We start from the raw sequence: 14967 nt of genomic DNA on the forward strand, positions 1-14967 counted from the left end.
GCACAGCTCTCTGCATGGATGCCTGGCATGGTGATGTCCTGGCAGAGGTGGGGACAGAGGGGACTCCCTGGATGTGACCCTGCAGTGGGGGCATCCACCTCCCTAAGCCCAGGCCCCTGAGCCTGGCAGAACATGGAGCAGGAAACGGAGGCTCCAAGAGGAAGGGGCCATGTCCAGGGCGGGACTTGGGCCCTTCTGAGCTGGGTCAATGAACCAAGAATCTCATGCCCTGGGGAGCAGGGTCCTGCAGGGTGACGAGCTGGGTAAGTCAGTGCTGTGTGGAACGCCACTGGGAGTAAACATAAACAGAGTGTAGACAGCAGGTGACAAAGTGCTTTTCTGACCTCATATAATTGAGTTTCACAACACCCCTCCCAGGCATAGAATAAAACCATCCCCATTTTACAGATGAGGGCACAGAGAATGTGAAAAACAGCCATGGGGATGGGAAGAGGGAGCCAGGGTCTGGCATCAACCCCAGGTCCTGCATCAGGCTGCTTCCAGACAAACCATCCTCTCCCCAGCCTCCACCCTCAGACATAGGAGAAACACCCCCGGGGGCGTCACAGCACCTGGGGTGGCCCCTGGAGGCAGGCAAGCCCAGCAGACCCAGCCTCTGGAGCTACATGTGCGTTCAAATCCTGCTACTGCTACTCTGAGTGGCCCTGAAATTCCATTCCCAACCCGACCAGAGATGGATTTCAAGGAGACAAAAGCAGGGTGGGTACTTGGGAGGGGGCAGGGCAGCAGGGTCCACAGCCATCACGGCTGGGCGTTGGCCTGATCCTAGGGACCACCTCAGCACCAACATGATGTCAGGGTAGCCCAGGTCCCCACATCCTGCACCCGCTGCCATGCCCACCCACACTGGGGCATCCAGAGAGGGGTGGAGGTGAGACTAGAACCACCCTCCAGGCCAGGTCCCTCATATTTGCAGGTGGGAGCGGAGGACCCACCTCCTGTCCTGGGAAACCGTCCTCTGCCAGGCAGGTCAGTGTACAGGGTAGGCTGGAGCACGTGGGTGGCACAGTCTGAGCCCGGCCCCAGGCCCAGCTGGGGTTCCAGCCCTGGCCTGGCACAGGCTCCCTGGGTGCCTGGGCAGGGTTCCTTCTCCCTGGCAGCTAAGCTAGCTGATCTCAAAGGGCCCTCCAACATCGCGGCACCCTTGTCCTTTATACAATCACCTTTGATGACAACACTGGAGGGGCAGCACAGGTGACAATGAGAATGTCACTATCGCTGCTACAATTACCAACCACCCACAATCACTGCAGGCAGATTAGTCACCAGCTGCAGCGCTAAACGGTACAGTAAGCCCTCATTTAATGTCCATAAGGTCTGCGACTTGAAGCAAAACAATGTATGACAAAACCGAGGTCTCCATAGGCCACTTGACATAAACAAGAGTTAAGTTCCTGTGGCATCTCATCAGCGTGATAATGAAACATCATCGATCGAAATAAAGCTATTTGTGGACCTACTGTATATAGTCCTCACACCTGTGCAGGCACACGCGCGACAGGTGACACAGCTGCACCTTCCCATGTCACAGATGAGGCTAGTAAGGCCCAGAGAAGGGCAGTGATTTGCTCAAAGCCACACAGCTGAGGATGGAGAACGGAGAAGCAGCTGGGATAGAAAGAACACAGGCTTTCTGATTCAGTTAGAGCTCTTAACTGCCGCTCTACGCACAGAACATAAAACCACTGCCAACCCCCAAACGTGGCCTGTTTGGTTCCAGAATCTTAGTCCAACCTTGAGTCCCACATCGCTAGCTGCCAGACCCCAGGCTAGTGAAGGAGCAGAGGGGAGAATCTGCCATCCGATCCAGCCCCCTAACCAGGTGCAATCCTTCCTCTGTCTCTTAAGTCTCTCCGGGGACACCCCTCCTTTCCATTTAGTTCTTGGTCTCACACCGCTTAAAGCTAAGCCATCCAGTATAGGAGCGACATGTGACTGGCACATAACCTCGACTATATTGTTACCAATTACTGTCACAACAACTATTAAAAGATCGCCACATCTCCCAGAGACATCAGAGCTGCCCCCGAGGGGCGTGGGCGTGAGAGCTTCGGCAAATACCTGCATAGAGGGATTGCTATAGGGACACTGACCTTTCCAGGGTGGCTCCGTGTTTCCTTAACTCATTGCCCAGCATTTAGAGCAGTCCCGTTTTTGGGAGGGGGAAGCTGAGACAAGTTCGACCCCTGACTTGCCTCGAAACAGCTAGTTTAAGGCTCAGGTCCCAGCTGCAGCCAGGACTGCGCTCATGTAAGTTTCAGGCGCGCCGAGGTTCCGCTGCACTGCGCCTGCGCATCTGAACTCTCTTAAAGGGTCTGAGCGTCCCCACCAGCCCCCTGGAAGATGGAACGTGGCCAGTGAGGTGGGCGAGCCCAGTGGACAAAATATTTTGTTTAAATCACCACCATCACCAGCTTGCCAGAGGGTGGCAGGAGGAGGGGAAGAGACATCAGTATCCCATAGACTCCATGTGTGACCCGGGGGCGACTTGTGTGGCCTCTCTGAGTCTCAATTCCTGAGCTGTCAAAGGCGATGGTGGCACCTGACAGACTGCGATGACACCAGGTGATGTGTGATGAGGATGACAGGGCAAATTTGTCCTTGAGAGGCAACCCCCACCCCCGCCACCAGAGGGCAGTGGGTGCCTGGAGGTTCCAATCCTGATACTGTGCATGTGGTCTTTGGCAAGTGATCGCCCACTTTGAGCTGACCCTTTCTCCACTGTAAAGTGAGGCTAACGTTACAAAGCACGTACCATGGGGGTTGAACATAGGAGATGGGTGGTCAAATCCCCCAGGCAGCACAGAGCCTGTTAGGTAAGAGATGCCCCAAAAGTTAGGTGTGTCATTTCTGTCATCACCTAGTCCAGATGATTGTCACCTTGGAAAGTTGAGTTTCCAGGTCACACAAGTTTGAGAAACAGATTCGAATCCCCTCTCCCACTTGGAATGAAACACATCACCTTAGCATTTTAAAGGCTCTGAAAAGTCCTGCAGGCAAGACGCCCTTTCAACTTTAATTCAGCATTTCCCAACTTTTTTGATCGTCTAAGTTTTTGTTTCTATTAACATCACAAGGAACAAACAAAACTTCAGGAAATACTGAGTCCTGCCTCTTGTATTGAAATTGGTGAAACTGAGAACCTGAGAGGAGAGACTTGATCGGTTTTCCCAACTGCAATACAAAGTCTCATAATAAGTTTGTGGCAGAGCAAGGACTGGAATCCAACCCCGACCTGGAAATGTTGGGCCTCACTTCTGGGGCCACCACATCTTAAATGGTCTTTGTCCGCCATCAAAGTAGACCCAAAAGAGGGGGAAGACTCACAGGGAGAGAGGGAGCCCTCATTTGAGAAGAGGGGATGTGTATCCCTATTTTGAAAAGTGAGGTTCAGAGAGGGGAGGCAACTTGCTTGAGGGCACACAGCAACTAGAGGGAGGATTTCCCAACACAATCTCCAGAGGTGGATTTAGGCCAGCTTCTCTCCTTGTAGTGGTGGTGGTGGGGTGCTGGAGAGGCAGGGATTTCCTGAGTCTTAAGTCTCAGGGCACAATTAAGGGGAGCTCAGCTAGGGGCCCTTCCAACCATGTGCCCTGCTTCCAAGTTTCCCTCAGGCCTCTGAGGAGGCCCCTGGATGTGACTACAGCGGCCCCTGGTGGCCAATCTCAGGATTAGCTGCCCCACCCTGAGCAGGGCCAAAGGCTAATCTGTGGGATCCAGCAGGTGCATCCCAAATGAGAGGCTAAGAGCACGGGGGACTCTCCGATGTCACTGAGCTGCTTGAGATACTGAAAAGACTGTGAGCTGGGATCTGGGGACCTGGGTTTGAATCTCAGCTCCAACCAACCGCCCTTGTCCTCACCTGTTAGAAGCCATTACAGCCTGTTGCTGTGGAGAAAAAGGACTGTGTGCATGCTTTGGAAAAGCCAAAAACTCGCAGTTAAAAAATATATATATATCTTTCAACCAAAGTTTCTCCTCCTAAGACTGTTCAGCTCCTGGCTCCCCCATGTCTAGGCTGTGATTGCCCTTAGGCAAGTGTGTTTACTTCATTGGGTCTCAGTTTCTTCAAGTGGGGATAAAAATTTGTTCTTGTATCTGTATGAGTTGGGCAGAGTAATAGGAAACCCTGACTCACTGGTTTAAATGAGAAATAAAATGTCTTATCTCAAACAATCATAAGAAGCCTTAAAGTAGGGTGGCCCCAGGGATGATTAATTTAGTTACTTGAAGATATCATCAAGGACCCATGTCCTCTTCATGTTTTGGGACCACCAAGCCCCTCATGGTCCCAAAATGGCGGTTGCCATTCCAGCCATCACATCCAGACCCGACAGTGCCCAGCAAAGGAGAAGACAGTATCTTCCTATATTTCTCTTATTTTCCCAGACTTCCTCCTCCTTCAGACTTGCTCTCTTGTCTCACGGGTCAGAACTGGTTCGCATGGCTATTCTTCTACCAATACCTAGTAAGGGAAATAGAGTCACCGTGGTTGCCTGAGCCAGGGTGAGAACGCTAAATAAAATGAGGTGCTGTAAATAGGGAAGAGGGAACATGACTTCGGGGGAGGCATCAGCACCAGTCCGTAAGTTCTGCACGTGGTCCCTGAGAGATAAATGCCTAACACATGGTATGTGCCTTATCTGCGTTCATTTGCTTCCTTCTTGTGATTCCTCCACGAACACAAGACTCGCGGCTCAGGCTATCCTGGCCCAGACTCCCGCCCTCCATCCCAGGGGCTTCGGTCTCCACTCGTGCCCCTCTTCCTACCCTCTTGTTCCATCACCACCACTTCCTTTTGTTTCAATCTTTACACTTGGGATGAACAATGATCTCCCCACTGTGCCCAGTGATTTTGGAGTCCTAAAAAATAAAGGTAGGGCGTGCCTTACTCAAAGATTAATAACAGTATGAACAGAGGCCTGGACTATTCAACTTCCCCATGCAACCAACTGAAGTCATCAGAATACACTGCTATCTGGGCAAGGTGTGGAGACCAGCTGCCGACTGCGACATTTGGGGATGTCAGAAGCGTCTGTTTGGGGGAGATGAACAGTGTGGTGGAAAATGGTTTTTGATTTTTAAAAAATCCTCAGCATTCATCTAAAATAATAATAACAGCTAATAATAACAGGGCATGTAATAATGAACTATTCATAGGCATAAGAGGTAATTGTTCAATTAAGAGCTGAGAGTTTCTGAGACTGTCTTTTCTGATGGGGCCCCATTGTTTTTGACTCGAGTAGAGCTAATTATTTCCCAGTAGTGCTTTAAACTTGGGATGAAAAAAGCCTTCCTGTCAAATATGACATACAAGTGCTTTATCATTATGAAATACACATACACGCACATAATAAGAAATCCTTGTTGGAATAAAGTTAGGGGCATGTTCAAAGGGAGAGGGCTCTAAATGGGAGCTGACAGTCTCAGAGGTTCAGCAAAAGTGGCAGGTGACAGCCAGGAACTTCATTGCATAAGGGACCTGGCCTTATCACCTCTCACCCCTCAGATCAGTGTTTTCTCTCCAGGATGGAATCTGAGGGAAGAATGCCTGGATTCAAATTCCACCTTCACCACTTACCAGCCAGGCGAGAATTTTCACTTCTCTGAGCCTCCGCCTCTTCGTCTCTAACATGGACTGCAGTAGACATTCAATTTTTGGCCTGACCAGGTTCTATTTACTATTTCTTCTAGTGCCTGTGTCCATTATTGCCACAATATTGATATCTGCACTTAAAAAAAAATCACAAAACCTCAATGGCATACAAAAACAAAAACAAACAGCTCTGATCTCAGCTAGGCTTGCCTGGGATGACATCGCTCTACTCCATGTATGTCTCATCCTGGGGGGGGTGGGGGGGAAGGGTGCAGGGGGGAGGGGCAGGGCTAGGCATGTCTGTTAACACGTTGCTTACAGCAGGGTTTAAATCCCTCGTGATGATTCTCCTGATCCGTATGCAACGTGTTAACATTCCATTGGTTAAAACAAGTCACATGGTCAAGCCCAGGGAAATGAATTTATGCTTTGACCAGAGTGAGAGGACACCACAAAGTTATACTGCAACAGCATTAAGGGAAGAGTGGGAAATTGGGGCCACTGATACAGTCTAGCACAGGTATCAACATTCCAACTTCCCTTGGGAACTACCTCTCCCCATTCTAATGGTCTCTGTGGTCTGGGAGAAGTTAATGCCATTCCTGGCTCTAACTCTGCCTGTCAGAGGTGAGGAGCCTCGGGCTTTTCTCTATTAAAGACAGAGATTAGCAACTGTTGGGAAGGCACTAAAAGCACAGAAGCATCAAACTGAGACTTGGTCATAATCAGGAGAACAGAAAACCGAAAAAGGAATTGAAAAGGGAATATGTTTTCCTCTAAGTGATTCTGTGTCCAATGTGTCCCCTGAAAATATTACGGCATGCCACCAGTATGTGCCCCACATTGTGAAGGGCACTGAGAAAGGTCATCTTTAAGGTCTTACTAGAACAAACAGAATATCTCCATGACTTGAAAACCTTTGAAGTTGCCCCCAAACAGTTTTTGAATTATAAAGAATCAATAACCAAACCATCAAATATTTAGAAAATCAGTTGAAAAAGTTACATGTTTAGCTAAAAATGTACTCAGAAGAAAATTCATAGCCTACAATTATTTCATTATTATTTTTTTTAATGAGTGAATTAATCATTCACCTCAGTAAGTTATGGAGTCCCTTTGAATTAAAAGGGTGTTTTGATTTTGTGGACAGGCCCATCCCATAAACCCCCAGAGAAGAGACCTCTTCACAGCCCCAGAATGAGCCACAGCCATTCTCGGTGACCATGTTGTCCATTCCCCACTGGTAAGATGGCATAGGAAGGTGAGCAACTGGGGAAAGGCCTGAAACAGATGCTACTGGCTGCCTACGTAATTTCCCCATCCTCCTTTCCCGCAGAGCCCTGACCTGGCTGAGGAAACTACCTTCCTCCATATTGCCCTCTACTTCTTTAGGCCAGCTTCTGCTTCCTGCCTGCTGATTGGCTGGAGCATGGGACATGTGACACGATATGGCCAATAACACAAGAGGGGAGGTCAGTTGGGGGACTCAGGGAAAAGTATCCTTCTGCATAAAAAAAGACACTTGATGGCTCACCCATCTCCATAGCTGTCATTTCCATGTCTGCTTTGCCTTTATCCAGCAGCTTTCCACCCCACCCCCGGCACTGGTACATCATGACCCCCCGACCAGCACCAGTATCCTCTGGTGAGCATTACTCTCCCCCACCAGCATTACTCTCCCCCCACCAGCATTACTCTCCCCCACCAGCATTACTCTCCCCCCACCAGCATTACTCTCCCCCACCAGCATTACTCTCCCCCCACCAGCATTACTCTCCCCCACCAGCATTACTCTCCCCCCACCAGCATTACTCTCCCCCACCAGCATTACTCTCCCCCCACCAGCATTACTCTCCCCCATCAGCATTACTCTCCCCCCACCGGCATTACTCTCCCCCCACCAGCATTACTCTCCCCCCACCAGCATTACTCTCCCCCCACCAGCATTACTCTCCCCCACCAGCATTACTCTCCCCCCACCAGCATTACTCTCCCCCATCAGCATTACTCTCCCCCCACCGGCATTACTCTCCCCCCACCAGCATTACTCTCCCCCCACCAGCATTACTCTCCCCCCACCAGCATTACTCTCCCCCACCAGCATTACTCTCCCCCCACCGGCATTACTCTCCCCCCACCAGCATTACTCTCCCCCCACCAGCATTACTCTCCCCCACCTACATTACTGTTAACTCCACCAGTATTACTCTTCTCCCACCATTCCATCATCTCTACCTTCCCCTCACCACTCCAAGCACCCCCGTCCCTCAGGCCACCACCTCCTCCAGTCCAGTCCTTGAACCATCACTCTAACCAGCACCTTGGCCATTACAACCGCCCTCGTTTTCATCTCCGTGCCCCCACCATAGGCATTGCTTAGCTCTCCCATCTTCCTGCTGTCATCCCATGCCTGTGCCCACTCCCCCAACCACCGTCACCACCATCTCCACCATCAGTGAATGAACATTTATTGAGCACCAACAAACCCCAGACCCTCTACAGAACGTACAGAGGATGTGACCCTACCCGAGGACCTGGCCCTCAGCAAAGCCACCACACCGTGGAATGCAGCCCAGGGCGCAGGGTGGGGCTGGGGGCTTGGCAGGCAGCGTGCCTGGAACGGGCTCCTGAGGCCTCTGGCAGGTTCCGTGGGTGGTGGGGGTCACGCCGCTTTCCTGAGAGCAGGGCAAATAAATAATGGAGAGGCAGGGGTGAGCCCCTGTGGGCTGAGGGGTCCTGGTGTTGGTTTATGTGACTCCATGGGAGTGAGACAGGCAGCCAGGAACCCCTTGCCCAGGTGGGGAGGCAGAGCTAGGGGCAGGAGCCTGGGGACCAGAGGGTCCTGGGGCCACCCTGGCATCTCCGCCTGGCCCTCACCTCTGGGGATCAAAGGAGCATGTGGAGGTTCCCCCAAGAGGCACCACTGAAATGCAGGTGGACTAGAAATGGGCAGGTGGAGGGGATGGGGTTGGGCTGCAGGCTGGAGACCCTGCCCCTGCCCACAGCCACTAGAGGGGGGCATCATCAGTCCTCCATTTTGGGGGGTAGCTCTGCTGGTGGCCATCACAGCTGGGGTTTCCCATGTTGTCCAGAGGCACCACCACCTCATCTGGGCTCGAGTTTTTGTTCAGCTCCACCACGCGCGGCACCACCGAGGACCAGCGATCTATAGTGAGCATGACAGAAGTAAGGGTTGGTGGAGAGGGCACATGCATATATTGAGCACCTACTGTACACCGGCCACACCATAGTGATCTAAAGGGGGACATATTATCCCTATTTACAGAGGTGGAAACTGAGGCTCAGAGAGGTCAAGGTGCCTTCCCAGGAGCACACAGGAGTAAATGGGAGAACCAGAATTCAAGCCAGGTCAGAATGCCTGAGTGCCCATGTCCTCCCCATGACCTCCCCAATGAGTCTCATGCACTTAGTGTAGTGGAAGTGAGGTACCCCAGGCATTGACAAGCAGCAAAGGAAACTCAGCGGTCAGCCCATCCGACCCTCCCATTCCACAGATGTGAACACTGAGTCCCAAAAAGGGGATGGGATTGCTCAAACCAATTAGTGATGAGGTTGGCCCAGGGCTTCCCCTCTGCACCCCTGAGTCTTCCCTCCCCTAACACCCCCCCCCCAGTCCTTCCACTCACCCCTCCGGAGGCGGCCCACAGTGTGTGAGAAGCCGTAATACTGGTAGCTCTCGTTCTTGCCTGGGTCCTCGTTAATGATGCCCAAGTTCTGGTTCCAGTGAGACCAGTTCACCTCGTCTACCCTGGTGGGGCCACAGCAGACAGAGGTCGGGGAAGCCCCCAGGGAGATGGCACCCTTCCCCACCCCCAGGCAGCCTCCCTGCTCTAGCCTCCCCAGCACACCCTCCTCCTTATTTTGATTCTGCTAAAATATATATAACATCAAATTTGCCATTTTAACCATTTTTAAGTATACAGTTCAGTGCCAAAAAATGTATACACATTTTAAGAAAGGAAAAAACTGTGTTAAAATTATAATACAATGAATGACGCTAGCATTCATTTGATGAACGCCATCTTTTTTTTTTTAATTTATTTTTTAAATTTATTGAACGCCATCTTTTGAGTGAACATCATACTCCACATTGCTACCGTAATTCAATTCAACTTCGAAAAGTAATACATAGATAACATCTCTTAAAATGTGTACTTTTTCTGGCACCCGCCAGTATATTTCCAAGGTTGTGCAACCATCACTATTATCTATTTCCAAAATATTTTTATCTATTTCCAAAACATTTCCTCACCCCAAACAGAAATTCTGTACCCATCAAACAATAACTCCCCACTCCCCCTCCCTCCAGACCCTGGTTACCTCTATTCTGCTTTCCATCTCTACGAATTTACCTATTCTGGACAATTCAGGTGAGTGGAATCATACAGTACACGGCCTTTCACTTAGCATGTTTTTGAGGTTCATCCATGTTATAATATGTCTAAGTACTTCATTCCTTTTTATGGCTGAATGATATTCCATTGTATGGATGTACCAAATTTCGCTAATCACTCATCTGAAGGTGGGTGGCAGCTCCTTCTTGATACTCTCGCCTCTCATTCTTGGGACACCCTCATAGATTACAGCCTCTTGGACCCAAATTGGCTCAATATAACTTTTCCTTTTAAAAGTCATTTTTGTTATTTTTTAATCCAATCTCCATTTCTTGAACAATTGCTACATGGCAAGATCCAGTGAGGAAGATACATTCCTTGTTCCCATTTTACAGATGAGGAAACGGAGGCCTTGTAACTGTTCATGCAAAGTCACAAAGCTGATAAATTAGAGTCGGGATTTGAACTTTGGTTTCAAATTGAACAGGATTGACTGGCTGGCCTATGAGGTGGGTGCTCTTATCATCCCCACTTCACAGATGCGGAAACTGACTTTGCCTGACTCCAAAAATGACACTGCGCCCTATGCTGGTAATCCCTTTACAAAGAATGATTCACCTTAAGAGACAAGATTGACCCAGGGGTTCCCCTAAGAAGCCGGCATTCCCTGTACATCTGCATAACGTCCCAAGCCCTGGAAGCTGCTGACTCCTCGGCTTCCCCCTTTCAGCCAAAGCTCCAAAGGCCACCCCACTGTTCCATCATAGAGGATGATGCTCTGAGATGAGTACTGCCTCCAAGTCTCTGCAAGGGACAGAGCTGCTATGTGGGTATCCCAGTGTGTGTCAGGGGCTGGCCCAGCATGTCTCATGTGCTAACCCATCTAATCCGCCCAGCTGGCCTAAGGGGGTGGTGCTATCACAGTCCCCATTTCACAGATGAAGAAACCGAGGCTGAGAAGTAAAGCAACTTGGCCAAGGTCAGCCGGTAGAACTGCACTGTGGCCAGGACCATCATGGCCTCCGTGGCTCGAGATCTTGCAATGGGTAGAAAATGTGGGCCCAATCTTGCGGAATGGTTCTACCCCGCCCACCCTGCCTCACCTGAAGCACCACCTGCGGTCTGGGGTGCCATCCGAGCTCTTGCCCACCGTCACCATCTCACCAGAGCGGAAGGCCTTCCTCAGGAACACGGGGAAAGAGCGCTCGATGTCCAGGATGGTGGTGGCCCACTGCAGGGAGGGAGGGGCACGCAGGCCATTGGTGAGGCTCTGCCAGCTAGCGGCGCCTACTGCCCTAATGGCAGAAATGATGGGATTGGACGGGGTGGGCAGAGAACTAGGCTTTCTGGTTCCTTCTGCCCCTGGAAACAGGGTTATAAACTCAAATACCCACAGGGGCCTGGCAGGAGAACAAATAAGTGAATCAGGATCAGATGCCTGAAAGCCCCAGCCCAGGGGCTTATGCACAGCCGCTGTCACTTACTATTGGGAGGGGTAGGGACTTGGGCAAACCAGGGAGCACAGCCCCATGTAAAGGGGGCAGCTGCCTCCCATCGACCCAAGCCCTGCCAGGCAGAGGTGTGGGCCTGCCTTGCCAGGCCTCCAACTTTTCATGAAAGGCCAGAAACCCAGATTTTTATATGCAATCTCTTAACTTAAAAATTTTGCATTACATTTTTAAAAAACATGGTAGTGCAAGAAAAGTAAATCTTTGCTGGTCAAATGCATTCCACAGGCTGCCAGTTTACACCTTCTGAGTTACACCTAGTGGGAAAACTGAGGCCTGGGGAAATCAGTGGTATAGTTAAGGTTAAGAGCAAGCCCAGATGTTTCTCTGAGACCAGACCTGGGAGGAGGGTATTTTTTTCCTCACTGTGCCATTTCCTTGAAAGGCACCAAGTCAAGGTAAATGTGGGTGCTGCATGCCTGGGCCTGGGGATGGCACTGTTTATTATGAACCTCTGGTTTGTGAACTGTGTGTGGCCCAGGCGGGCTGTGACCCCCAGGGCCTCTGCTTTCCAGAATTGCATGGAAACCTTTGGGAAGCAAAGTGGCAGCTCCCCTGTGCCAATAGGGCCCACATCCACATCGGCTCCTCCTCAATGACGGAGCATCCTCAGGGGCAGTGGAGTCTAGACGCTGCCCCTGGACTCAGCGTGGACCCCTGCTGCAATGTCGGTACTCTCTGAGAATTTCCTGTGCCCACAGACCTCATTCAGTAGTGCTGGGTGAGGCCGACCATGTCTTGTGAGCTGAACGGCAAGGTGAATCTAAGACCACTGCTGGTGGTCAGGCAAGAAGCCACTGCAAATGCAACAGGCGGCTCTGGGAAATGGGCAGCAGCCTTTGATGCCCATTTTCCAGACAGGGAAGTAGAGGCAGAAGAGGAGGTGGCTGGCCCGGAGCAGAAGGCAGAGGAAGTGCAATGGGTCAGGTCTCCCCATCTGGGAAGAAGGGTAGTTGGCAGGGTAGGGTGGGCATCCTGGGGCCTCACCTGCAGTTTCCAGATGTGCTTGCTCTCCTTGGAGACCTGGCCCACCGTCTCTCCCATGAGGGCGATGAGCATATTGAGCAGCAGCACGAAGGTGAGGATGATGTAGGTCACCAGCAGGATGATGAAGACCACGGGGTACTTGGTGCTACTCAGCATCTCCAGGTCGCCCATGCCGATGGTCAGCTTGAAGAGGTCCAGGAGGAAGGTGCTGAAGGTCTCGCTGTCACGGCACGAGGGGTATGTGGGCACCGTGCAGTTGGTGTGGTCCTCGTCACATACCTTCATGTTGGCACATGGGTTCAGGAGGGACACCAGGGCTGTGGGAGGGGTGACAGTGGCATTCGCTGAGTGTGAAGACACAAGCTGAGAGCTGGAGAGAATCATTCCCATTTGATGGAGGGGGAAGCTGAGGCTTGGGGAGGGGAGAGCTCTGGCCCAAGGTAACCCAGCATGTAAGCCAAGCCAAGGGCCACACCTGGGTCCTCCTGAACCCAAAGCCGTTGCTCTTTCCATAAACTCTTGCTAACAAGGAAGAGGTTCCCAGGATCTAGTCCAGCAGCTCTCAACCTGGCAACATCTGGAGACATGTTTGGTTGTCACAACTGGAGGTGAGTGCTACTGAGACCTAGCGGGGAGGGGCCAAGGACACTGCTAAACATTCCACCATGTGTAAGACAGCCCCCCCCCCCAGACAATCATCTGGCCCCAAATAGCAACAGTGTTGAGGCTGAGAAGCCCTCATCTAACGGATAGTTCCTAGAGGTCTTGGGAGCCTGGAATGCCAGCATTCCAGGGGGAAGACTCTCTCTCATGTTCCTGTTTTTGGGCCCATACCAGCTCAGAGAGGAAGAGTGGAACTTGACACCAGGTACTAGTCCTGACTGTCCCAGAAGTTGTGCTCACCAAGGCCCTCACCCACTCCAGACATCTCAAATTTTGATCTTGGTGCTCATCCCTTCCCACTAAGCCTGGACGAAGCTTCAGAATCCTTCTTAGCACAGTTTAGCAGCAATAACTGTCCTTATACCATCCAGGGCAGGGAGCATAAGGAAGCTGGAGCCCTTTCAGTCAGTGGGACATAGCATGTCCTAGTGCCTTCAGCCTGGGATTATGGTACACAGGTTCCAACTCATATGCTCATGTTACTCAATCATGTAGTGGCTGCTGAAATGTGTATTTAGGATTCTGAGATCTTATCTGGACTCTTCAGAAAAATAGTTCTGTGATCCATTAGCAATGTCTGCCATGGGCACAAAAGTGGAGAATAGCAGCACATGTCATGTTTGTGTCATATCAATCTCAGACTAGGGATCTAGTGTCCTGTAGCAGGAAAAGCCCTGGGGCCAAGTTGACCACTAAGTTGCTACTTTAACCCCTAAGCTTCTGCCTCAGTTTCTATAATTAGGACTGCAGTAGGGCTGGAGTCCTACTGCAACCGTTGTGGAACTCTTGACACTACGTCTAGTTCTTCCAAGTCCTATCCCTGGGAGAGGGCAGCTATGGCCTGTCCCTCTCTCCCTAGCTAGGGCTACAGTTCTCCTTCTCCAAAATCATCTGGGTTAAAATATCGCCACCATAAGACTCCTGCTTCAGTGCTGGTCCCCAGACCAATCTCCTCAGATGTGAATGTGGCCTGGTGAAGCCTGAGTTGGTCACTCCCTTTCCGCTACTGGGCACTGGATGGAAGATCACCTACCCATTGGGGACCAGCCCAATGGCTTGGTCAGTTTCCCCATCTCCGGTCCTTCCCCTACAGCCTGTGACATAGAGGTCTCATGGCATCATGACATCATGTCTCCATGGCAGCATATTGGAGGGAGCCAGTATTAAGCTTTAAAAAAGACCCGGGCTGGTAGATTAATTATTAAAATCTACCCTCCCCTGTATCCATACCCCTTCAGTGTGGCTTTGAAGCTTCTTCCATCAACAGGTGAAATCTATTTCCCTGCCCTTTGAACCAAGGCTGGACTTGAGATTTGCTTTGGCTAGTAGAGCACGGCAGAAGTGATGCTGTGCCAGGCAGTGACCTTGAACACTTCCACTCACATTCTGGGAACCCTCAGACCATCATATGACCAAGCCCAGGCTAGCCAGCTGGCGGACGAGTGACCATAAAGAAGAGAGCAAAGTCACCCCCACTGAGGCCATCCTAGTGAGACTAGTAAGCTGGTAGCCAACCTGCCCCTTGACCACACACAGAGGAGACCATCCAGATCAGTGAAATTTGGCTCAGGATGGATGACTTGTGAGCAATAAATAATAAATGGTTGTTTTAAGCCACTGAGTTTTAGGTGGCTTCTTTTGCAATAATAGCAAATACTCCATTTCCTAGCTTTCAAATTTGGGCAAGTTATTTAACCTTTCTAAGCCTCAGTTTCCTCATCTGTAAAAGGGGATCATAAAGTACTCACTTTGCAACTTTGCTGGGCAGATTAAATGAGGCAGGGCTGGGAAGGCCCAGTACCTGGCACACAATGAGAACTCAACAAATGCTGGCTAT

The 14967-nt window shown here is 50.9% G+C and overlaps 1 protein-coding gene across 1 annotated transcript in view; it reads right to left on the minus strand.

Annotated features, from left to right (window-relative positions):
- Positions 1 to 8062: 8062 nt before the first annotated feature.
- Positions 8063 to 14967, minus strand: part of TRPV4 (transient receptor potential cation channel subfamily V member 4) — a 35420-nt gene continuing 28515 nt past the window's right edge. Inside the window, exons 13-16 of the mRNA XM_019757531.3 lie at positions 12468 to 12784; positions 11076 to 11203; positions 9265 to 9386; positions 8063 to 8783 (exon numbers count right to left, since the gene is read on the minus strand). Of these exons, the coding sequence (XP_019613090.2) occupies positions 8626 to 8783; positions 9265 to 9386; positions 11076 to 11203; positions 12468 to 12784 (725 nt within the window). The 3' untranslated portion in view covers positions 8063 to 8625. The remainder of the gene's footprint in view (positions 8784 to 9264; positions 9387 to 11075; positions 11204 to 12467; positions 12785 to 14967) is intronic.

This window comes from Rhinolophus sinicus, chromosome 9 (assembly GCF_057876585.1).
Source record: "Rhinolophus sinicus isolate RSI-liver-muscle chromosome 9, RSI-T2T, whole genome shotgun sequence".
Lineage (NCBI taxonomy): Eukaryota > Metazoa > Chordata > Mammalia > Chiroptera > Rhinolophidae > Rhinolophus > Rhinolophus sinicus.